Source organism: Brachyistius frenatus, unplaced genomic scaffold (genome assembly GCF_029030835.1).
Source record: "Brachyistius frenatus isolate BFR_SWC_R1_liver_20210118 unplaced genomic scaffold, ASM2903083v1 Contig_103, whole genome shotgun sequence".
Classification (NCBI taxonomy): Eukaryota; Metazoa; Chordata; class Actinopteri; family Embiotocidae; genus Brachyistius; species Brachyistius frenatus.
The window spans coordinates 862,827-887,352 of record NW_027210702.1 but is presented as its reverse complement, the minus strand read 5'-3'; the positions used below and the strand labels follow the sequence as shown (position 1 = coordinate 887,352).

At 40.1% G+C, this 24,526-nt stretch overlaps 3 protein-coding genes across 3 annotated transcripts; 2 read left to right on the top strand and 1 right to left on the bottom strand.

Moving 5' to 3' along the window:
- Positions 1–1,034: 1,034 nt before the first annotated feature.
- On the top strand, positions 1,035–7,682 carry slc19a1 (solute carrier family 19 member 1). The gene is made up of 6 exons (XM_069711891.1): positions 1,035–1,052; positions 2,113–2,659; positions 3,357–4,140; positions 5,367–5,559; positions 5,958–6,099; positions 6,386–7,682. Exons 2-6 carry the CDS (start codon positions 2,387–2,389, stop codon positions 6,584–6,586), a joined length of 1,593 nt encoding a protein of 530 aa, XP_069567992.1. The 5' UTR covers positions 1,035–1,052; positions 2,113–2,386; the 3' UTR covers positions 6,587–7,682.
- Positions 7,683–9,070: 1,388 nt separating this feature from the next.
- LOC138628706 (C-X-C chemokine receptor type 2-like) lies at positions 9,071–10,644 on the bottom strand. Its single transcript, XM_069711898.1, has one exon. The coding sequence runs from the start codon at positions 10,600–10,602 to the stop codon at positions 9,541–9,543; it is 1,062 nt and encodes a 353-aa protein (XP_069567999.1). The 5' UTR covers positions 10,603–10,644; the 3' UTR covers positions 9,071–9,540.
- A 6,666-nt stretch (positions 10,645–17,310) lies between these two features.
- arpc2 (actin related protein 2/3 complex, subunit 2) lies at positions 17,311–23,876 on the top strand. Its single transcript, XM_069711899.1, has 10 exons — positions 17,311–17,543; positions 18,430–18,464; positions 19,223–19,335; positions 20,481–20,526; positions 20,745–20,931; positions 21,182–21,275; positions 21,542–21,668; positions 21,767–21,867; positions 22,640–22,740; positions 23,572–23,876. The coding sequence occupies exons 1-10, from the start codon at positions 17,470–17,472 to the stop codon at positions 23,591–23,593; spliced, it is 900 nt and encodes a 299-aa protein (XP_069568000.1). The 5' UTR covers positions 17,311–17,469; the 3' UTR covers positions 23,594–23,876.
- Positions 23,877–24,526: the final 650 nt, after the last annotated feature.

Genomic DNA, 24,526 nt, shown 5'->3' with positions numbered 1-24,526 from the left:
ATTGGCTGTAATTTTTAAAGCTTGAAAAATGTATATTGTGCATGCACCTCCTGTTTTCCCATCTTTTTTAGTGTAATTTTGTGATGGCTCTCACACTCATTACATTACATTACATTTCATTTAGCTGACGCTTTTATCCAAAGCGACTTACAACAAGTGCATTTCAACCATGAGGGTACACACTCCCGTTCTCTGCAGCATCATTGACCTGGGGATGGATCTTTGGAGACTTCCTGTGCAAGTTCATCAGCCTCATCATCGAAGCCAACTTCTACACCAGCATCATCTTCCTGGCTTGTATCAGCGTCGACCGCTATCTTATGATTGTGCACGCCAGTGAGACATGTAGGACTCGGCAAAAGATGTGCAGCAGGTTCCTCTGTGCGGCAGTGTGGGTCCTCGGTGGGGGGTCTTGCTCTGCCGGCACTGTTCAATGATGCAATCAAGATCGACTCTGACTTAGGTCAGGTGATAATTTGCTCTGAAACCTTTGACATCGGCAACCCATGCTTTTCAGGTTGTGTTCTATTGTGAATAAATAAAATAAAAAAAGTGAAAGGCTTTGCTATTTTCCAGTGATGAATTTGTTCCTCTCCTTTCATCACAGCGCCTCCTGCTGGTCATACGATTAAATTGGGCTATTGCAGACAGTCCTAAAATCTATATTTTCGTAGACCCTCTCCAATTCACCTCCCATGCAACAGGGGTATGATATGAAGACCCTGAACTACAATTGGAATTGAAAAGGTGGGCTGCATTATTATTATTATTATTATTGTTATTATTAGAGGTAGTAGTAGTAGATACAAATATATATATATATATATTTTTTTTTTAACTGTTTAGCCTTTAACTACCATCTCGGTAAACACCATTTTATTACGTATTTTAAAAATCTGGGGGGGGAAATTGCTGTTATCCCAGTTTTTGTGATCGAGGCCGTACAACTACATTACCCAGAAGTCCGTGCGTCTGCTGAAACACGTACGTCACACACAGGCTGCACAGCACGTAATTCAGAGCTGCAGCAGATTCAGATAAGAGCACACGAGGTAGGTCATGTTTACTGAATTTTTGTGCAGCCTAACAACGCAACACAAATAAATTACACTTTGATGATGGGAAGCCAGCTCGGTGTCGAGTTAACAGGTTGTCCGTTTTTTGGGGGGTTTTTTTGGGTTTTTTTTTCCCATTAAACGCTGTGTTGTGCGAACAAAAGCAAGAAGGATGTCTTCTCATTGCATATTGTTAGCCAGTTAGCTCGCCATAACTTCGCACCTGCTGTTGTTTTGGTGTGTGGAGCCTCTTGCATGTTAAAACACTGCGCTGGCCGGTCAGGTGATTGTGCAAGTTGTTTGCGTTGCTCCTTCAAATGTTGACACGGGGCTAAAGAGTTCAGTCGCCTGGTTGTTGCTCTCATGCAATCTTTGAGAAAACTATATCGGTCTGGTCTTGTTTTACTCCGGAGCTGAAACAATTATTTGAATATACAGTATTGTTAATATTCACAGAAAATGAATGGACAACAATTTTGATGGAAGTGAAGAGTCTAAAAAACTAAAATCCACAGGCTCACCTTTCTTTAATTGGAAAAATCTGCTGGTTTTTTATTTTTTTATGTTGTCATATTGTGATATTAAAACAGAACCTGGCTACACAAAATATTTTCTGTGGGTGGAGAGAATCGATACGGCGTAGTATTTATTGGGACATACATCTTGCCTGGCTATATTATATTATATTAATATATATATATATATATATATATATATATGTATGGAAAGTTTTGATTTTTTAAATGGCCATGTACAAGTTGGGATCAAAACGTCCAGAGACTGCTCCCTGTTGCGCATGAATGGAGCTGTTATGTGCATAGAGACAGGGAAAGCTATAAACTTTGCTGCACTTCATTCTCTATGTACCCGTGTATATCCTGATGTATTTCCTAAGTTAAACAGCAAATGAAGTCCAGAAACTTTGCCAACATGTATTCTTACCGAACAAAATGATGTTTGCGGTCTGTTCGTCATTGCAAACCATCATCGTTTTCCAGAGCTGTGAGCTGCAGTGTCAGAGCAGTCTGACTAACTGACAATATTGTTGTGTTTACAGTTTAACAATGACACCAGACTCAGCAGCTGGGTAGCGTGCTGTCAGACAATGTCACTGCGTGGACTGGAGCAAAGGTCAACATTTTCTCTTGCATGCCAACGACAGCATGTAGCTGTAACTACCCGGTCACTGCCCTGTTAAATGGCTCGTCGTCACCAGAGGCAGAAGAGTTGAGAGGAAACCACATCAAAACAAATCCTCACGTGGTGAGTTGTCAGAACGAAAGAAAAAGTTGCATTTTGCAGAACAGAGTGGCCTCGAAGCAGCTGACACGATGGTCGCTGATGACTCGGCGGGGAGCGGGGACAGGTCAGACGGGAAGATGGAGATGGATCTGGAAGTGCCTGCGTCCGAAGCTGTAGAGATGACTGCTTTGGAGGCCCAGTCTCCCTCCAAAGATCCCCCGGAGGGAGCCGAGGATCCCACGAAGTGGAAGTGGGCCGTGATATTCTTGTGTTTCTACGGGTTCATGGGATCGATAAAACCCGGGGAGCCGTTCATTACACCGTATCTGCTGAGCCCCGAGAAGAACTTCACCAGGGAGGAGGTGAGTGACGCCCTCAGACGGATACGTGTCTCGTCTTTCTTTGTTATAAAAGAACAGCGGTGCAACCTCATTTGGAATATATATCGACGCAGTGAAAGTTAGTGTGAAACATGGAGGAGATGTCGAGTTCAACCGTTGCGCCGGTGGGCAGTTCAGACTTCGTAGAAATAAATCTGTGCAGAAAGTTAACCTCTCAGAGCATTTAACCGGTTTGCCTCCATGCAGTTACTGAACAGGAGAATTAATGAGTTCCCTGTGGGAGTTTACTGATCCATTTACTGTGGCCAAAGTTCACATTCCTCCAAACTGGGTCAGTGTGATAGGTTTGTGAAGGTTGATAGAGATTTGTAGAATCACTCTTTTTTTTTTTTTGTTTGTTTTTGTAATCCCTCTTGACCTTGTACCAAGAGCTACTTTCCAATCAGCCGGGAACAGAGTGTCGAAAAACACTCTTTGCAAGGGGCATGTTTTATCACAGGCTGTTTATATCTCCCATAATTCCTTAAATGTTTCCTGATTAGTGCAGCTGATCTAAAGCTGGTGTTTGTGAAAACAAAGTCAGTCTGCCAGAGACATTTCAGACTTCAACTAATCCAATGCCATGAAATCAGAGGTTACAGAAATCAAATAAACAATTTAAAACGTGACTTTTGGAGGTGTCTCACGACACTCACTGACTGGCTTCATTATTTTCTAGGTGACCAATGAGATCACTCCTATCCTGACGTACTCCTACATGGTCATGCTGGTGCCGGCCTTCCTGCTGACGGATCTCCTGCGCTACAAGCCGGTCCTGGTCATCCAAGGTGTCAGTCAGGTGGTCATCTGGGTCATCCTGCTCCTGTGCAGCACGCTCCTCCAGATGCAGTTCATGGAGTTCTTCTACGGCGTCAACATGGCTTGCCGCGTGGCCTACTCCTCTTACATCTTCTCCTTAGTCAACCCGGTCCTCTACCAACGTGTGGCGGGCTACTCGCGCTCCTCGGTCCTACTGGGGGTTTTCACCAGCTCCGTGCTGGGACAGCTATGCATGTCTTTCGGCAACATCAGCTACTACACCCTCAACGCCATCTCTTTGGGATTCGTCAGCTTCAGTCTGCTGCTGTCACTGTGTCTGCCGTGGCCTAAACGCTCCCTGTTCTTCAACCAGACCAAGAACCAGGAGCAAAGGGAACTGGCAGCCGCAGCATCCAAATCAGAACTGGACAAAATGAACCCCAAAGAAGGGGGCTTGTCCTCTGCCGCCCCGTTGTGCTCTGTATCCCGCTGGAAGGACTCTGTTTTTCTACAGATGTTGCTGGAGTTGAGGAACGTGTTGAAGAGGCCCAACCTGAGGCTCTGGTCCCTGTGGTGGGTGTTTAACTCCACGGGGTATTACCTGGTGTTGTTCTATGTCCACATCCTGTGGAACAAAGTCTACCCGGCCACCGAGTCCAAGCACGTTTACAACGGGGCGGTGGAAGCAGCTTCGACATTACTCAGTGAGACACTTCTGGATATTCAAAGTCTAGTTTTTACAGAAGTAACAGTGTTTTATGTCTAATTATTGTTATAATTAGTATTATAATGTTATGCTCAGTTGGGCGTCATCTTCACCGCTCTCTAACATAGGGGGTTTCCACAAGGCCATGCAGATCCAGCTTGCTAAATTTAGATATAAAAAAAGGGGACAACCGTGTGCACGAGAAGAAAATATGAGAAGCTCTCCAGTTGGAGGCCAACAGGAAGCTTTGCATTAATAGTAGCATCAAAGAGTTGCTGTGATAACACACAAATAATTCTTCATTTAGGATTGTTTGCACAGGACTTTAAAATACAGGTGTGATAACAGATTGGTTTCCCAGAGAGTTGTCACACCAGAGCCAAAGAGTCACATCATTTTGTTCCTTTTACACTGAAGTGTAATGTCCCAGAAGACCTTGCTGAGTTGTCTAACTAATGTCAGTAATTACTGCTGGAACGGAGCCATTGTTAGTGGGATTTGTTCCACCCGTGGCGTCCCAGCTTCTCCACTTTAACTGCTGCCTTTTTCCTCAGCCTCATTTTAAGGAAGAACGACACAGAAGCCACATTTACTTGAAGCCTGTTTAAAAACGGTTTAAAAGCTCTCAAACAATAAAAATGCTCCATTTTACCAGTTCAGTTAGAATATACAGTCCCAAACCCATTACAATTTCAGCCCATTGCAAACGGTTCAATTAACCCTTTTCATAAACTCACCAATAGAATAATTGCACCATGTAAACGGTGAAACGGTTTACTTCTTGGTCGCCTTCGTTCTGCTCTTCGTCTTCATGTAAAAATCTGGACGAATGTTTCTCACTTCCAAAAAAATGCCGACATCCAAGTGTGAAATTAACCACAGCACAGATTTAGTTTTTGATACAAACTGTTAAAGAACTGAACATTATTGGATGCTTAGAAATCAATAAATCAATATGAAAAGTGTATTTAACCGCAGCTACTGACGGACAATTACTTTCACTTATAAATCTGATGGTAATTCGTTTTTAAGATGAACAGTTATTAGAGTTCGGGACAACTAGATGTTTAGTTCTGATCAAAACAAATAGGAATTAAAAAAAAGACCAATATTAACACCAAACATTTGGTCTGGAAATGCTGCAGATTTGAACATGAACAACGTGCTGTCATGAAAAGGTGACGGTATTTAAGGAGCGGTGATAATTTCTTTTTGTTTCTGCAGGTGCGATAGCTTCCTTCATGGCGGGTTTTGTTAAAATCCGGTGGAACGTGTGGTCGGAGCTGGTGATTGGCATCATTACAGCAGTGCAGGCGGGTCTGCTGCTCTTCATGAGGACGACAGACAACATCTGGCTCTGCTACTTGGCCTACGTCCTCTTCAGAGGCTTCTACCAGTTCCTGGTGCCTATTGCCACGTGAGTGTTAAATAAGGTCTGCCGCTTACCGTCTTAATAAGAAACTCACCGATGCACCGACAGCACTTTCCTCATCCTGAGTTTAAACTGCGGCGCAGCAGGAAGTTGGTCGCCGAGCAGCGGCGCAAAGATGATAGAAATTATCCTGAGATCACAACATCAACAGGTCAGAGGATTCAGCGTGATAAATATTGAAAATGCAGATTTGCGTACTTGTTATGCGCTGACACGCATAATGAGTGAAATTTAAAGCAAAAGTTGAGGAAATAAAGATGGTGAGAACCTGCTGAACGTGATTGTGAGTCAGCTGTGATGAAGAGAAAGAGGTCTGACTCCTTCGGCGGAGTGACGCCGCAATCAGCCGTCCGCTCTGTCACCATGTTGTCGTCTCTTCGTAGTTTCCAGATCGCCTCGTCTCTCACCAAGGAGCTCTGCGCCCTGGTGTTTGGCATTAACACGTTCTTCGGGACGATACTGAAGAGCATCATCAATCTGATATTTTCCGATAAGAGGGGCCTGGCGTTGGACGTGCACTCCCAGGTGAGTCTGCCCAGCGATGTGTCACACCATTATTATTTATTGAATTTGTGCAAGTTTGTGTGTTCATCAAAGGATTTGCATTGTAAGAAAATAATTTAAAAAAAGAGACTGATAAATAATTTTGATCTCAATTCTCTCTACATTCAGATGAATACCTTGTAAACGTGCAGAAATGTTTCCTTGTACCTCCTACAGTGATCGTGAACACAGCGTCATCTCAGTCAGTATTTCATGATATCAGCTGTCATCCAGACATTAATTATTTTACTTCTGTTTCCTCCTACAGTTCTTGGTGTACTTCATTTACTTCGCAATTCTCACCGTCATCTATTTTGTCTGCGCCGCTTTTGTCATCACCCGTCACTACAGAAACCAGCCCAGGTCAGGAGGCGGGGCCAGTGAACAGGCCACGCCCACAGAGCTCAGCCCTGTGGCAATAAATTCAGAAACTCAGCCTCTTTCTAACGGCAAAAGTGCCATAGCATAATCACAAGGAATGCGTCTCTTGCCTTAAACATGTTTCCATCTTTTATTACCTGGATTCCATTTTATTTCCAATAAGCTCCTCAGACTCAGAGGCATCAATAATTTTTTTTACCCTCTGATGATGTTGGGGAGCTGTTTAGTGTTCAAAGTGCCTCTTCTGCTGTGTCAGTCACACAAGCTGGCGTCTTTTGTATTTGTGTGTGACGATCAACTTTTAAAGCACGTAGTGACACTGCTTTTACACAACACTGAATATCAGGACCAGTTTTATGTTTTGTATTTCATAAAGTCCTCCACAGACATTCAGTAGTGTAACACTCCTCCTGTTTACTTAATGTTGCATTTATTGTAAGTGCCAGTTGAAAAAAAAAGTGACCACATTAGAACAGTAGTGCTTTCGTTATTCATAGTGACATTTCGACCTCAGTGTTATAAATCAGATTACGAATATTATGTTTTTCCACTGCCCATTATGTGAAATATTATGGGCTTGTGGTTTATACAATGCAATTTAATTTTTGAATGATTTTATTTGTAATGCTCTTTGTTTTGTAGAAGCAGCACCAGAAAAAAAAATTATTTGAATCTCTATCAGGTACTTTTTAACACCATGGAGTTTTTTTTAATTTTTTTTTATAGAAAGTTTTTCAAATCAATGCGTTTAGTTTTCAGTCTTGCTGCTTATGAGTTTGTCTGATTGTCATTTTGGCAAAAAACAAACCACAGAGAAGAACCCCTGAAGTCCGGTGTTCTTGATTTTGGATTGCCTGTTTTTACATTTACGGGCGCTGAGTTGGTCCTGTAGATACGTAGGAATGCAGTGTTACTTGATTCAACGCAAGCTACAGTGGAAACCTTCAGCAGGTTTTTAGTTACTTAAAAAGCAGATGAGTGGAGGTGCCGAGGAAACAGTAGTTTGTGTTTGTCATGACTTTTGAGTGGATTTATACTTAACATTAAGAATGTGTCGATCTATTTGTTTTTATTTTGATTGAGATAATGGCTGAAAAATGACTGTGAACCTGTCTAAATGCTGTAAAAAGGAAATCAGATGTTTCTTTTTTATTCACAAATAAATTACATTTGGTGGATAAGAAGAGCCTCCATCAATTTGTTGACTTTGTAGTCAACCAAACTTTTTTTTATTCACACAATTCTACAGTTAAGTCGGTTTCGGTAGTTTATATGATAATAATAGTATGTTTAAAGGATGGATTCTTGAATTTGATTTGTTTGGTCAGTTGCAGTTTCTGCTCACAGCAGGAAGACCAAGAGTTCTCTGATCCGTACTTGTTTTCCTGCATTTCTCTGCAGGAAGCCAGTTATTTGTTTTTTAAAATCTTGTTTCTACAGCTGAACCCGTCGCTGTGCTGAACCTCCACTGGAAGAAACACTCGTTTTAACTGGAGAATTAGCTTTTTTGGAAAACTAGCTGTGATTTAAAATCTACAGATCTAATAACCGGTGATGGAAAAGACACGGGAGTCTCTCTAAAAAAAAAAGTGCTGAGGGTACTTTATGTTCATATTTTTAGAATATAAATGTGCACATAAAAGTTCATTTAGTAAAAACATTTACACAGATAAAATAATACCAACAAAAAGGCTTCGCAATGAATCTTTGACATTTAGCAGTATGTATATTATCAGAAAAACAAATATTAATGTGAAAAGCAGCAACAAACAAGTGTTCAAACCTTCAGGTCATGACTAATCAGTGACACTGTGCCGTGTTGACTTGCTGCTCTCTAGTGGTTAATTTGGGAATTTTATTGATTCACAGAAATGTCCAATTTATTCCATTATTTTACTTTTGGTAAGAATAAAAGATTTGCAAAGTGACCAAATGTTTGGTGTTAATATTGGTCTTTTTTTTTTTATTCCTATTTGTTTTGATCAGAACTAAACATCTAGTTGTCCCGAACTCTAATAACTGTTCAGCTTAAAAACGAATTACCATCAGATTTATAAGTGAAAGTAATTGTCCGTCAGTAGCTGCGGTTAAATACACTTTTCATTTTGATTTCTAAGCGTCCAATAATGTTCAGTTCTTTAACAGTTTGTATCAAAAACTAAATCTGTGCTGTGGTTAATTTCACACTTTGTATCTACTACTACTACCTCTAATAATAATAATAATAATAATACTGCAGCCCACCTTTTCAATTCCAATTGTAGTTCAGGGTCTTCATATCATACCCCTGTTGCATGGGAGGTGAATTGGAGAGGGTCTACGAAAATATAGATTTTAGGACTGTCTGCAATAGCCCAATTTAATCGTATGACCAGCAGGAGGCGCTGTGATGAAAGGAGAGGAACAAATTCATCACTGGAAAATAGCAAAGCCTTTCACTTTTTTTATTTTATTTATTCACAATAGAACACAACCTGAAAAGCATTTAGGGCATTTCCATATTTTTTTACAGAAAAATATCAATATTTATAGTTTATACAAACAACATGACAATCAAAATAAATGTATGAAATATATAAACACTGAAACATTATGTACATCAGCTGCTAAAAGCTTTGTCAGAGTGAAGGTTTGAATTTATTTTGGTGCATCATTTAGCTACATATGTAAAATACATGCACTTCAAGAGCGTTTGGTTTGAAACACCTAAACGGTAACAGATCCACGTTACCTCTGATGCACAAATTTAAAGCTGCTTCCGTTTTGAGCAACAAAAATGAACATGGACTCAAGTTTCACCAGACTAAGACCAATAGAGGGCAGCAGTATAACACATAACACAAAGGTCGAATATGAGCAAGAACGTGCAGATGTACTGAAATATCCTTCATCAGGCAAAAACAAAAACCAAAAAGTGAGAAAAAAAGATGATTAAAATAATGATTCATTGAAGTAAACTATTATATTTCCTGATTGGTTTGGTTTGTGAACTGGTTCATTTTATAATGTGTACTACATGTAGAAAAAAAGTCGACCAAGCGTTCAGAAAACAGTTCTGGATCCTTCTGAGGTCTGAGATGTTGACCGGCTGAACTTTGACCCTGAAATCCTTTCCTGTCTGCGTTTCCTCTGAAAAAGAAGCACCATTTTATTCCTGAACTTCTTTCCTACAAATGCGTAGAGGAAAGGGTTAATGCAGCTGTGGAGCAGAGCCAGGCTGTTGGTTAAAACTAATGACTTGGTCACTCTGCTCCTCATAGCACAATCAAACTGTATCAGCTCGGCCCTCATCAGCGTGTCGATCATTATGGTTAAGTGGTACGGTGTCCAGCACAGCAGAAATGCAATCAACACTGCTATGATCAACCGCATGGCCCGGTGCTTCTGGAAACCACGCGTTTGCAGCAGCCTTGCAACAGTGATGCTGTAGCAGGCTACCATGACAACAAGTGGGACCAAAAAACCAAAGATATGGCGGAAGCCACGAATGGCGAGCCTCCATCCGGTTGGGTTGCCGATGTCAAAAGTTTCAGAGCAAATTATCACCTGACCTAAGTCAGAGTCGATCTTGATTGCATCATTGAACAGTGCCGGCAGAGCAAGACCCCCACCGAGGACCCACACTGCCGCACAGAGGAACCTGCTGCACATCTTTTGCCGAGTCCTAAATGTCTCACTGGCGTGCACAATCATAAGATAGCGGTCGACGCTGATACAAGCCAGGAAGATGATGCTGGTGTAGAAGTTGGCTTCGATGATGAGGCTGAGGAACTTGCACAGGAAGTCTCCAAAGATCCATCCCCAAGTCAATGACGCTGCAGAGAACGGGAGTGTGAGAGCCATCAGACCGTCTGCTATTGTCAGATGAAACAAGTACACATCCGATGGAGTCAGAGCCTGTCTGCTGGTGCCGATCACCCAAACCACCAGCAGATTCCCTGGTATTGCCAGTAAAAAGATGGCAATGAGGAGGACAGACATAATCACAGCTGTTGGAAGCTTCAGTGATTCTAGATCGCATGAAAGTGTTTTTGGATTCAGGATGAGTGGGACAGACTCATTCAGGTCAAAGTAATTCTCCTCAAAGACATAGGTCAAGGACATGGCTATGGATGGAAAACAGTGATATTAGTACACCATCATCGCAATACAAAAACCTCAGATTTAGCCTTAGACACGAAACTGGACAAAATTACACTAAAAAAGATGGGAAAACAGAAGGTGCATGCACAATATACATTTTTCAAGCTTTAAAAATTACAGCCAATTCTCATAATTTAAGACTCCCCAAACTTTAATTGTGCAGCTTCAAATGCTCCATATTCTATTTAGTTATTTAGTATAGTGGTTTATTTAGTATTCAGCAACTGTGCCGTTTAGACGAGCTGTTTGGGCTTTCTTAAGTTTGTGATGTCAGCCGAGCCGAGCAAAAGTTCATTGATTTCAATGTGGCTTAAAGGCATAGACACAAAAGAGCCTGTTCCAAGAGCTCCAAAGAGAAGTAAAACTATATTTTGAATAGTTTTTAGTATGTAGAACCGCAAAAATATTTTCATATCAAGACTACAAATAAAACATTGAAACAGTGTAAGATATGGGACCTTTAAAGTGAGCCTTTGCTTAACAGCCATCCGAACTGTAAGTACAAGTGAGAGATTCAGGATAAAAGTAAATCTCAATCTGCAGAAGAGCAGCACATGTAGGGAAAAGTCATACAGAAAATAAGCCGACTCAGTAATTTCAATTAGAAACAAATATCTACTCAGAGGTTTCTAACATCTGCTAAACATTAGCTTTAACAAGAAATTGGTCACACCAGACCAAACAAGGTGTGAAGTGACTCGAAACATCCCTCTCTAATTGTCACCTGTAAGAAAATAATGGAGCTCAGAAACTCACCTTCTGTGTTGTCTTGACTGCTTGATGACCACAGCTTGGCACCTAAATGAGTCCATCTTAAAGAGCATCTCTTTAAATGTTATACAATATTGGGTGTTTCTGTGGGGAGCTGACCCAATATCCAGCTTCCTTCCCCATCCAGTGTGTTGCTGCACACACTAGTCTTTCTCCTATAAGATATGTTGACATGTAAAGCACAGGTGGAAATGATCAAACAAACACTGTCATAGCTCACAGGAACATTTTACTGCAACAACACTTCCATTAATAACATTAATAACGTTGTACTGTTCATTTCATTTCATAGCACCTGACACTTTTCCATTTGTTCTAAATGTATATTGTGAAATAACTACGTCAAACTATGATGCTGACTTGCGCTTGATGACCTTGGCTCTGTTGCAGGAGGTTGTTGGGTAATAAAGGGTTGGGGCACTTTCTGGAAATGAAATACTGAAACTTGTCACTCTTGCTGATGCAAAAGTCTGGTCTAATGCCACTGCTTTGTTCTCACACTGTCTATAACATACTGTGAAACAATAATTAGCGAGCAGGTATGCAAGCGGAGAACGCAGTTATTTCTTTTATTTTGGTGAGAACCTTTTGGGGCACAAACATCAGTGAGCATGTAGAGAAAAATGATACCCAAACATCTGTAATGACAGGGGACCGTGTTGCCTCCCTGAGAGACCCTCCTCCTCCTCCTCCTCCTCCTCCTTCTCTTGCTCTTTAAGTAAAACAAATGTGTATCAAGACACACAACAAACCCCTCCACCTCCCTTTTGTCTCCATAAATCACCTCAATCAGGTGTTGAGAGGTGGGATGCGCATTAATCAACGTGTTGCGTTGCAGCCGTTGTTCATGGTGACATAAAGACCTTATGACTGTATTGTCACTGCCAGGACTGTCCCCTAACGAGAAGGGCCTGTTTTTAGCTTCTTGTTACTTTGGCAAACACTTTCTGGGTCAACAGTATATCCGTGTGTGTTGTCACACCTGGAGACCAATTTCATACTAAAACTGAGCAAGTATCTGAATCTGTAATACTTGTTTTTAGCTTATAAGGTCAAAAAATATGTTTTAATGAAGAATAATTGAAGAAAGAAGTCAGCATTTCTCCTCAACATACATGTACAGTATATCTGCTATCTGTTCAAATATTGTATATTTTTGATAATATTATCCATATTACAAAAACAACATTTGGAAAATGAGAAGACTAAAAAAATAAACTGAAATGTAAATATAAAGTCGTAAAAAAGTGTTCGGCCAAAACCCATAATGTTATAACTATTATTTGCAATGCAATATGAAACAGCAGATATTTCCCCTTCTTTGGAAAAGTTCCAACTAAACTGGAATAAAAGATTTTTTGTGCCAGCTGTCACTCATACTTATTTTGCACTACTGTTTTTTTTTTTGTTTTTTTTACAAATAAGTAAACAATAGAGCTGAACTTGGCACGGATATGAACCTTCTTTGGAAAGATTTTATCTTGTTCCAGAGAAAATGTTTGTTGTGTACCAGACAGATTTTCATCTTTGTTCCTTAAAGTGCTGAGGCCACAAACATCGTACACAATGCCAGCATCTTGTCAGCATGTTTGTATTTTAAGTTCAGGCAGAAACTGGACCCTGCTGAATTTATGATTGTAATCATAAACTATGCTTGGAATGTTCTTTCTATTTGTGTTTGTCCGTTTTTTTTCTTTTAACAAGTTTCACTGTTACAAGCATCAACATGCTACATCACTTTGCTGTCACTGACATCCTACTTTGTTTTCTCTAACTTAGGATATATATTTACCGATTCCAAAAACACTATAAATGATGGATCATAGCCTGCAGAGGAGCCTCTTCTTAATGAAGTAAAAATAATGAATAAAACATCGACAAAAAAGTATTCAATTTAAGTAAAAGAAAACATAATTATATGACTTCGAAAATCCACTTTTTAGAGTCCACTTAAATGTTCAGAACTGTCAAAATAACATAAAAACATCATGTTTCCTTGACATGAACACAGATCTCATGTAAACTTAACATAATTCCCTGTCAACTCAAAGATTTTTGAGTTTTTAATTCATATATAATGTAATAAACATTAACACAGAATTATGTTGAGTTAGTCACCGGTAAAATAAGTATGCGCGCTGGATAACCATTTAAAGGGTCATTCCGCCCTCTGTTTATTCCTCAGTCACTCCTATAGTGTAACACACACAGGTGCAGATACAGTGGTTTCTGTTTTCTGTGCAGAGGCTTTGGGATATCTGTCTGGAATTGTGTTTGTATTGCTGAAAGCATTTTTACACTATATAGCTAAGTGTTATCTTATATACACACTGTAGACAGGCGCAAAGGAAGATGTGAAAGAAAAGGTTAAATTCCTCAAACAACAGGAACAAAATTCAGATTTTATTGTGATCAGGGGCTATTTTTTCTTCTAAAGCAGTTCCAATAAAAACGCTCAACCACATTTCTGTGAACTGCCCCTTTAGACTGCTTCGAGGAGCCTGAGGAACTTGTACAGGAAGTCTCCAAAGATCCATCCCCAGGTCAATGACACTGCAGAGAACGGGAGTGTGTACCCTCATGGTTGAAATGCACTTGTTGTAAGTCGCTTTGGATAAAAGCGTCAGCTAAATGAAATGTAATGTAATGTAATGAGTGTGAGAGCCATCACAAAATTACACTAAAAAAGATGGGAAAACAGAAGGTGCATGCACAATATACATTTTTCAAGCTTTAAAAATTACAGCCAATTCTCATAATTTAAGACTCCCCAAACTTTAATTGTGCAGCTTCAAATGCTCCATATTCTATTTAGTTATTTAGTATAGTGGTTTATTTAGTATTCAGCAACTGTGCCGTTTAGACGAGCTGTTTGGGCTTTCTTAAGTTTGTGATGTCAGCCGAGCCGAGCAAAAGTCCATTGATTTCAATGTGGCTTAAAGGCATAGACACAAAAGAGCCTGTTCCAGGAGCTCCAAAGAGAAGTAAAACTATATTTTGAATAGTTTTTAGTATGTAAAACCACGAAAATATTTGCATATCAAGACTACAAATAAAACATTGAAACAGTGTAAGATATGGGACCTTTAAAGTGAGCCTTTGCTTAACAGCCACCCGAACTGTAAGTACAAGTGAGAGATTCAGGATAAAAGTAAATCTCAATCTGCAGAAGAGCAGCACATGTAGGGAAACGTCATACAGAAAATAAGCCGACTCAGTAATTTCAATTAGAAACAAATATCTACTCAGAGGTTTCTAACATCTGCTAAACATTAGCTTTAACAAGAAATTGATCACACCAGACCAAACAAGGTGTGAAGTGACTCGAAACATCCCTCTCTAATTGTCACCTGTAAGAAAATAATGGAGTTCAGCCTTCTGTGTTGTCTTGACTGCTTGATGACCACAGCTTGGCACCTAAATGAGTCCATCTTAAAGAGCATCTCTTTAAATGTTATACAATATTGGGTGTTTCTGTGGGGAGCTGACCCAATATCCAGCTTCCTTCCCCATCCAGTGTGTTGCTGCACACACTAGTCTTTCTCCTATAAGATATGTTGACATGTAAAGCACAGGTGGAAATGATCAAACGAACACTGTCATAGCTCACAGGAACATTTTACTGCAACAACACTTCCATTAATAACATTAATAACGTTGTACTGTTCATTTCATTTCATAGCACCTGACACTTTTCCATTTGTTCTAAATGTATATTGTGAAATAACTACGTCAAACTATGATGCTGACTTGCGCTTGATGACCTTGGCTCTGTTGCAGGAGGTCGTTGGGTAATAAAGGGTTGGGGCACTTTCTGGAAATGAAATACTGAAACTTGTCACTCTTGCTGATGCAAAAGTCTGGTCTAATGCCACTGCTTTGTTCTCACACTGTCTATAACATACTGTGAAACAATAATTAGCGAGCAGGTATGCAAGCGGAGAACGCAGTTATTTCTTTTATTTTGGTGAGAACCTTTTGGGGCACAAACATCAGTGAGCATGTAGAGAAAAATGATACCCAAACATCTGTAATGACAGGGGACCGTGCTGCCTCCCTGAGAGACCCTCCTCTTCCTCCTCCTCCTCCTCCTCCTCCTTCTCTTGCTCTTTAAGTAAAACAAATGTGTATCAAGACACACAACAAACCCCTCCACCTCCCTTTTGTCTCCATAAATCACCTCAATCAGGTGTTGAGAGGTGGGATGCGCATTAATCAACGTGTTGCGTTGCAGCCGTTGTTCATGGTGACATAAAGACCTTATGACTGTATTGTCACTGCCAGGACTGTCCCCTAACGAGAAGGGCCTGTTTTTAGTTTCTTGTTACTTTGGCAAACACTTTCTGGGTCAACAGTATATCCGTGTGTGTTGTCACACCTGGAGACCAATTTCATACTAAAACTGAGCAAGTATCTGAATCTGTAATACTTGTTTTTAGCTTATAAGGTCAAAAAATATGTTTTAATGAAGAATAATTGAAGAAAGAAGTCAGCATTTCTCCTCAACATACATGTACAGTATATCTGCTATCTGTTCAAATATTGTATATTTTTGATAATATTATCCATATTACAAATACAAAAACAACATTTGGAAAATGAGAAGACTAAAAAAATAAACTGAAATGTAAATATAAAGTCGTAAAAAAGTGTTCGGCCAAAGCCCATAATGTTATAACTATTATTTGCAATGCAATGTGAACCATCAGATATTTCCCCTTCTTTGGAAAAGTTCCAACTAAACTGGAATAAAAGATTTTTTTTGTGCCAGCTGTCACTCATACTTATTTTGCACTACTGTTTTTTTTTTTTTTTTTTTTTTTTTTACAAATAAGTAAACAATAGAGCTGAACTTGGCACGGACATGAACCTTCTTTGGAAGCCAGGTTACAGTTGCCTGATCAGGAAATGTTTGATTAAAATCTGGATTGAATTTCATCTTGTTCCTGAGAAAATGTTTGTTATGTACCAGACAGATTTTCATCTTTGTTCCTTAAAGTGCTCATTTTAAATGGCCTTGGGTGAAGGAATGCAAGTCAGCCATCTGATCTGCTCATTTGATTTGTTTGAATATATATTTGAATCAACTGTTTGTTATGTTGGTAATCCTGCTTGATGTAAAAAGTGAGGTGGGGGTCTATTGCAGACTTACTCCTCATTATATAAAACTACAGATATAAATGTAAAGAGGACAATATTTGTCTCCAAAATATTGTGGAGTAGAGTTAGAAAGTAACATAGCACGGACATACTCAGTACAAGTACATCAAAACTGTACACTACTTGGGTAAATGTACATCTTAGTTGAATTCCACCACTCCATTTAATTATAAGTAGGTAGGTAGGTATTTACTTTATTAATCTCCGAGGGGACATTTTTTTCGCTACAGCAGCATACAGAAGCAATAAGATAATAATAGAATAATAGAAAAGCGTATATATCTATATATATTATATACAAACAACCAAGAAACACAGACAACGGTGTTATTGTTGTGTGATGGATTTTGCCAGAGGTGAGTTATTGTACCGTCTTATTGCGGTCGGCAGGAATGATCTCCTGTATCAGGAATGATCTCCTGTATCAGGGGTGGAGGCAGCAGAGGTGTTTGGGAGGTGTAAGGTGTGGAGGAGACAGATGAGGGTCGTGAACTAAACCTGTTGAAGAAACATTCATTGGGCCTCTCCAGGGAGCCCCCATGGTTGCCAAAAGTACGATTTTGAATACATGACGAGTATTTTCACAGTGTGGTATTAGTACTATTACTTTCGTAAAGGACCTGAATACTTCTCCCATCACTGCCTCAATTATCAATGTTGTCATTAAAAAAAAAAAAAACATTTTTTTTTTTATTACAGGCAACATTACAGCCACCCCCATTCCGTACGGGGTCCTGAGTGTAAAATACGCGGAAGCTACAGGCGGAAGGAGCCTCGACGGAAGCGGTCTCGTCTGTCTGTCAAGGGAGGAAAAAAATAATAAAAATAAAATAAAAAATAATTCAGAAAGGACACCGGTCATTTCTCTTCTTTCTTCGACACCCGGCGCCAGCTGCGATGATCCTGTTAGAAATCAACAACCGCATCATAGAAGAGACGTTGACGTTGAAGTTCGACGGCGCGTCCAACGGGTGAGAATCATTGTTGCACCGGGCTAACGCGGCTAACGGGAGCTAGCTTCCGCCTTTTTTATTTATTTATTATTATTATTTTTTGTTGTTGTCTCGGGAGACGGAATATCTCCGATTATTATTATATATTATATATTATTATAATCTCACTTCCAAACAGATGCTGTTTTAATGAGTGTTTGAAAGACCGCTGCGACCGGGTCGCCTCAAGCCGGGGTGTGTCTCTGCCCTCCGGGGGAGGTGTTGTGCCAAAACAACCCCCCTCTCCCGGGGAATTATGGAGCTCCTCGGTGGCTCTCAAACCCCGTAGAGACGTAAAAAATATAAAAATACAACCTATGTTAGGTGTGGAGCCTTTTAAAAAAACGTTTAATGGGGGTTTGCCCCATGAAAGTGGGTTCAGGAAAACCGTCGTGGACACAATAACAAGAGCCACGAACCACGAGGCGGCTCTTATTGTGTTAAAGTTTTTATTTTTGTTTTATTTTTTTTTAAAGATATTTATTCGCTGTGTTTCAGCCAACCCTCGCCCCTTTTCTCCAGCTTCCGCATTCCTGTATAGTCAAGCACGGTCAGGTCTGCTGGGACAAGTCGCTGCAATATCATAATTGATAAGATAGATTTCAAAATAAAAGTAGCCCCCCCTTTTTTCTTTTTTTTTTCTTTTACTTTGTAAAATGTCAGAACATTATCCAAAATACCTTTTTGTTTTTTGTTTGGGTCTGGGGGAAGAAAAAAAAATACTGCAAAGTCTCAAAATATGAATAGAAATGCAATAATAGATATTATTTTACTTTGCTGAAAAAATGTAAGAATGATCAAATTGTTTCCTGTCAATCAATTAACTGACACATCGTCCTTCTCCTTTCTTGTTTTGTCTTCACAGAACCAAACCAGAGGCCGTCGATGTGACGTTTGCAGGTGAGCATCTTGTGTAACAGCTTGCTGTTTACTTCTCTGTTTCCACCTCGCGTCACAGTTGCGTAACTTCATTTTTTTTTTTTGATTGGTGTTAAAATTCCACTTCGACATATCTTTTAAATCAGCGATGCATATTTGTCCCGGCTTTACTGTCAACACGCTTCCTCGGTCGTTAATCTCTGACCCCGAATACCGCACTCGTGTGTGTTTTTCACTGATTAATAGTGTAGTAAAATACAAAAAAAACAAAACATTGGATAAACAAATAATGAGCAACTTGGGCAAAAAAAAAAGGCAGACTTACTTTGAATTACCGACTCGTGTGCTTATTAAACAAGTTTACACTGACACAAAAATAAACGCGTTCATCCAGAACTCTGGAGGACTTTTTTCATGCACCCACAAAAAACCGGCCGTTTCTTTTCATTTTTTTCTAGTAGCACATATTGTCTGTTTTGTGAAACACTTGTGAATTAGAGCAGCCCTCTTAATTGTGTCAATGAAAAAAAGACCACTTTTTAACACAGAGTGCTTTTCTGCTTGAATAAAACCCAAAACAGACCATAAAATCTTGATTTAACACATTTCCTGCACACGTTCAACCCTGCCGGTAATCCCTGCAACACTAAAAAAAACTGTCAGATCTAATGTACGAGATTGACCGAATTCATTTTAATGTGCCGACGTGGCTTGAGGTTTGTAGTTTGTGTCAAGGGTGTTACATGCCAAGTATTAAGTGTTGTTCATCTTGGCCGCAGATTTCGATGGCGTCTTGTACCACATCTCTAACCCCAACGGGGAGAAGACCAAAGTGATGGTCAGCATCTCGCTGAAGTTCTACAAGGAGCTGCAGGAGCACGGCGCTGATGAGGTGAACGAGAGAAAATCTGTTGTAACGCAACAGAGCCGGCCAGGAATCTGTTTTTTTTTTTTTTTAAGTGGTTTCAACTTCTCTTTACACGTAGAGCACAATTCAAGAGTGGTTGATTTCTGTTAAATCTTAGATGGTTAAAAAAAAACTGAGGTCATTTTTGCACTCTGCACGCACAAGCGCACACACAAACACCTACAACATAAGAGCTCTGTTGCCATGTAAGGAAGAAAGCAGCTGCTGAGGCTTCTGGTAGAAACAGGAAGTGAGTTTGTGTGACTCACCCCAGGCCAGGAAGTGCTGACTGCTGAGCAGCAGCCAGAGTGTGTGAATGACTTGGCTGCCATCCAGCTGTTTCCCTCCTCGTTCCCTCAAAGTCAACAGCAGAGGGATGAGTGAATGGTTGAACAGTGTTACGTTCACTTATTCTGCCTGTGAAAAGTTTAAAGGAGCAGACGGAGGGGAAAGCGTGTTATTGTTTATTCTCACACATACTTATCTGTTCTCGCTTACTCGTCTTTGTTAAAATAAAGCCGAGGAGAAAACATGGACGACTTTTGGTGGTCCATTATTCGCATACCTGAGTCTGATTTGCATATTCCTACAACCTCGTTTTCATTTCAAGATGGCAGGTATCCATTAGAGAAGGGGCCTCTCTTTGAGAAGAGGACACACAAACCTCCTCTTAGTATAAAAGCCTTTTATTGTGCAGAAAGTCTGTTTATCTTTCGCTCAGCTGTTTTTGGTGTTGACACTTCTGCTAGAAGCTTTTCTTCTCTGAAACCACTTTATTTCACAGGATTCCCGCCGGCTACGAGAGTCACTGTCATTTCTAAAATCAAAGGCTTGTTTTGAAAGTAGTCGAAGGAAAGACGATCCGTATATTGTTCCTCAAAGCAGCAGCGATCAGAACCTGGTTAAAAGCTCAATATACATTTTATTGAATGTTTATTTGTGTGGCATAAACAATGCGACACACATAGCCTGAGCTAATTTGCAATTCCCGTCCATTACACATATTAATTACACATTGTTTTTTTAGACCTGTTATTTATCTGTGACCTGAAATTTTGCTTTTTAAAATCATATTCTTTTCTATGCGTTTAGAGAAATGAGACAAATAGAAGTTGTATTTTTCATTTCAGCTGCTCAAGAGGCTCTATGGAAACTTCCTGGTTTCACCGGAGGCTGGTAAGTTACTGATCTCCTCTTAGGAATTACTGACAACAATAACTTGTATTTGTTTTTTTCTACTTGAAACTGTTACACCGCTAACATCAGATCACTTTCAAGATCCCTGTCACTTTTGATGAAATGTTTTAGTCGAGAGTTCTTAGTTTGTGGTTTCTGTGAAATTAAAACTTCTATGTGATTCATTTATTATTCATCTTTCGTCGGCTTCCTCTCAGGCTACAACGTGTCCCTCCTCTACGACCTGGACGTGCTACCAGCCAATAAAGATGAGGTCGTCCACCAGGCGGGGATGCTCAAGAGGAACTGCTTTGCCTCTGTGTTCGAAAAGTACTTCAAGTTCCAGGAAGAGGGCAAAGAGGGCGAACAGAGGGCCGTGGTCCACTACAGAGACGACGAGTCCATGTACGTCGGGGAGAGCTTTTGACTTTCAAATGCCGTTTAAAGGCAGAAGGGTTTTAAAATGAAACAAAGTGGTTAAGACACATTTCACGGGGGTACTGAAACTACAAGTATGGTAAATATTTTTACTGTAACCATGGAAATTTGTTCTTAAAGTCATAGAAAAAGATTTGGGGTCTCGCTCCCCTTTGTGTGTTAATCCTCGGTTCTCTGAAGGTCTTAAAGTGACTGACGGGTTTTGCTCTCGTTTCAGGTATGTGGAGGCCAAGAAAGACAGAGTGACGGTGGTGTTCAGCACGGTGTTCAAAGACGACGACGATGTCATCATCGGCAAAGTCTTCATGCAGGTGAGCGAGGCCACATGTACTTTCAAGTCAGTCGGTTCGTTAAGACTGATGCTGACACTGCAGACATTATACACAAAAATAAAATCTCAACACACTTTACCAAAATCTTAGACGGTCACTGGTGAGTAAGTTCTTTTTTTCTTTTTTTTTTATATAGTTTGTTCTGAATTCGTCAAATTAGTTTAATCTCTTCCAGCTGTGAGAAATGGTTTTGTTTTACTCTAATTTGAAATGAATTATTCACCACTTCCTTTTGCTGCGTGTAGGAGTTCAAAGAGGGTCGGAGAGCCAGCCACACGGCTCCCCAGGTGCTGTTCAACCACAGGGAGCCTCCTCTGGAGCTGAAGGACACAGACGCTGCTGTCGGGGACAACATTGGATACATCACTTTCGGTCAGCACACGTCAGCCGATCTCCTCGTGGTAAAGCTACTCCATTGTAATTACAGGACAAAAGATTTGATGGACATTCCCTGCTTTGACTTTTTTCAGTCCTGTTTCCTCGTCACACCAATGCCAATGCCAGAGACAACACCATCAACCTCATCCACACCTTCAGGGACTACCTGCACTACCACATAAAGTGCTCCAAGGTGAGTTCAACCAGGGTCCAAACACTGCAGCCAAACAGTATACAAAACAAACTTTCCTTAAATTATATATAAATATATTCATGGATATTGAATTGAATAATCTTTTATTTTTCTAGCCTCTAAATTTCTAATCTACTCCACCTAAATTTGTCAAATTGTTGGAGTTTGTAGGAGATGGTTCTTTTTGGACGATTAATAACCATATTGTTTGTTATTTTTAAATAAATCTGCTAATTTTATTGTTCTTTTGGGGCTTCAGACCGAGCTCTCTTCTCTTATGAGAAGTTTTCGCAATTGCAATTTTTCTTGACAAACCTGTCAAGCTACATTTTAATCACATTAACCACGCACAGGTCCTGAAGTCCTCCTCTGTAATCATACGTTTCATTCTGCCCTTTATTTTCTACCGCAGTAGAAACACCGACCATCGGTGATCTCAAACGAAAGCAATACCTGAGGAGGGCTTGTTTTACCTGATCGTACAGGTTTTTGTGGTAGAGTGTGGGCATTTGTGTAAGCATAACACAAATGCTTTAAGTGGGTCCTTAATTGGCCTCCTCCTGACTGTTAACCCCAATCAAAGCCATCTTTTGGATGAGGCATGTGATGGATGTTGCGTCAGACAAGTGCTGGTGACATGCACTGTCAAAACAAATGACCTCTCCTGTTCCTGTGCACAAAAATGTGTTTGTGCATCCTCATGGGAAACAAACAGAGCAAGATGACATGATGGATTGTGATTGGTGCATTCATGCGTGCGATTTCTCTGCAGGCCTACATTCACACACGTATGCGGGCCAAGACGTCAGATTTCCTCAAGGTGCTGAACCGCGCTCGACCCGACGCCGAGAAGAAGGAGATGAAGACCATGTCGTAAGTCGCCTCCGCTCTCCTCTGGTATCTGTGCTGTGATTGCCACTTGTTCACATCAAAGGTCTGAAATGGTCACGAATGCATCATGTAGGGAGGATACGATATTATTTTAGCGCATACATCTTTAATCACATTGTTTGAAGCCTCCTCTTTGCCCTCCCACAACTCGGATGTTTGATGAAGACACACTGATGTTTGTCATCCGTTAAATTGACTCATGAAAGCAAAACACCACCAGATTCAGTCTTCAGATACAGATTCTTTGTGAGCTTTGGGTCTGTGTATTTTTGAGGTGTTTCCCTGCGCAGCTATTTCATTGTTTGAAATGAGTCAGAATGGGATTTTTTACAGCTCTCGGCTTCACTAAAACATCCAAATAATTGCGTGTGCACTGTTTCGTTGCCATGTAGCTCTGTAATAATGGGGAAGTTTAAACTGTCGGAGTCCAGAGAGTCTTTGTTCTGTGGGTAATGTGTAACTAAAACAAGATGAGAGCCCAACCAACATCTTTGAAGAGGGATAAACATTTCAGAAGATCTCTTGTGATCACTCGTGTTTAAATTTGAAGCCGGGTTGGGCAAGATGGTCCTAAATTGCTATCACGATAACAGTACGACTGACGATATGACAAAATACTGAAAAATAGGATCAAGTTCAGTCGCGAGATTTAGAGATGCTGACGCACAAATTTTGTTACCTTTGAAAGAGTCGGGCTCACTATTATCATACGGAAATCCAACAATTTTTAGTTTCTGACCAGCAATGACGTGAAGCTGTTTTTGTTTGGTGAACTTTGTGTGACGTCTCGTGTGTCTTTGTTTGACTTTACAGTGGAAAGACCTTCTCCCGCTGAGGCTGACCTCCACCCGACAAACCCAAACCCCGCCGTGGACACGCCCAAAAACGCGCCACAGTGAGACTCGACGCCACATCGGACAGGACTTCAGGACGCCTCCAAATGCCCCCCACCCACACCCCTGTGTCCAGATTTTTTTGTTTTGATGAATAATAATGTTGGCTCCACTTAGGGAAAGCCAAAGCTCAAGATAAATGAAAAAAGGGCATTCCTTGCTTTGCATAGTTAAAAGAGAATTATTAGTCCTATATAAATATATATATGAAAAAAAAGAAAGAAATTTTTGATACGATATCTTTTACTCCATTTGGTACTCTTGCTTGCCCCTCAGCCCTCACCATGCAGTATCCATATATTGGATGACTTCGATCCCCTAATCCTCTGTGCTTTTATGTCGTCTGTACCATCGTCAATTGAAAAAATGGAATAAATCACTCATAAAAAAAGCATCCCTTTGTGTGTAACGTGGCTAATGTGGATATTTTGCCAAGCTTTCTAAACTTTTAAAGGATGATCTGGTCTAATGTCTTAAAATTGTCTTAAATGTGAGAATTTGATGTTTTTACATGATGGCAAATTTAACATATTTGGATTTTGAGCTACTGGTTAGCACAAATAATACATTTATGGGCACTTTTTAAGAATTTCCTCATAACAAATTAATTCTTAATCGATTAAAAAAAGGTATATTTGGGTTCTTAGATTAGCTGAACTACACCACATGCTTTCTATGAAACCCCTGACATCTGCATACTTACCCAGGGATACACATTTAGAGCTTTTCACAAAATGATAATGTCTATGATTACTTTGTGCAAAGGTGGCCTCATAATTTAGATATGAATAATTTAGAAGTCAATGAAGGAAGGTTGGGTCATTCTCTTTGAAAACCAAATTTATTTATTTCACAGAGATCTGATCAAACACAAT

Coding starts and splice junctions, on each gene's coding strand:
- slc19a1 (XM_069711891.1), top strand. CDS start 2,387: ATGGTCGCTGATGACTCGGCGGGGAGCGGGGACAGGTCAGACGGGAAG. Junction 2,660..3,356: donor AGAACTTCACCAGGGAGGAG/GTGAGTGACGCC, acceptor ATTATTTTCTAG/GTGACCAATGAGATCACTCC. Junction 5,560..5,957: donor TTCCTGGTGCCTATTGCCAC/GTGAGTGTTAAA, acceptor GTCTCTTCGTAG/TTTCCAGATCGCCTCGTCTC.
- LOC138628706 (XM_069711898.1), bottom strand. CDS start 10,602: ATGTCCTTGACCTATGTCTTTGAGGAGAATTACTTTGACCTGAATGAG.
- arpc2 (XM_069711899.1), top strand. CDS start 17,470: ATGATCCTGTTAGAAATCAACAACCGCATCATAGAAGAGACGTTGACG. Junction 21,669..21,766: donor CATTGGATACATCACTTTCG/GTCAGCACACGT, acceptor GACTTTTTTCAG/TCCTGTTTCCTCGTCACACC. Junction 21,868..22,639: donor ACCACATAAAGTGCTCCAAG/GTGAGTTCAACC, acceptor ATTTCTCTGCAG/GCCTACATTCACACACGTAT.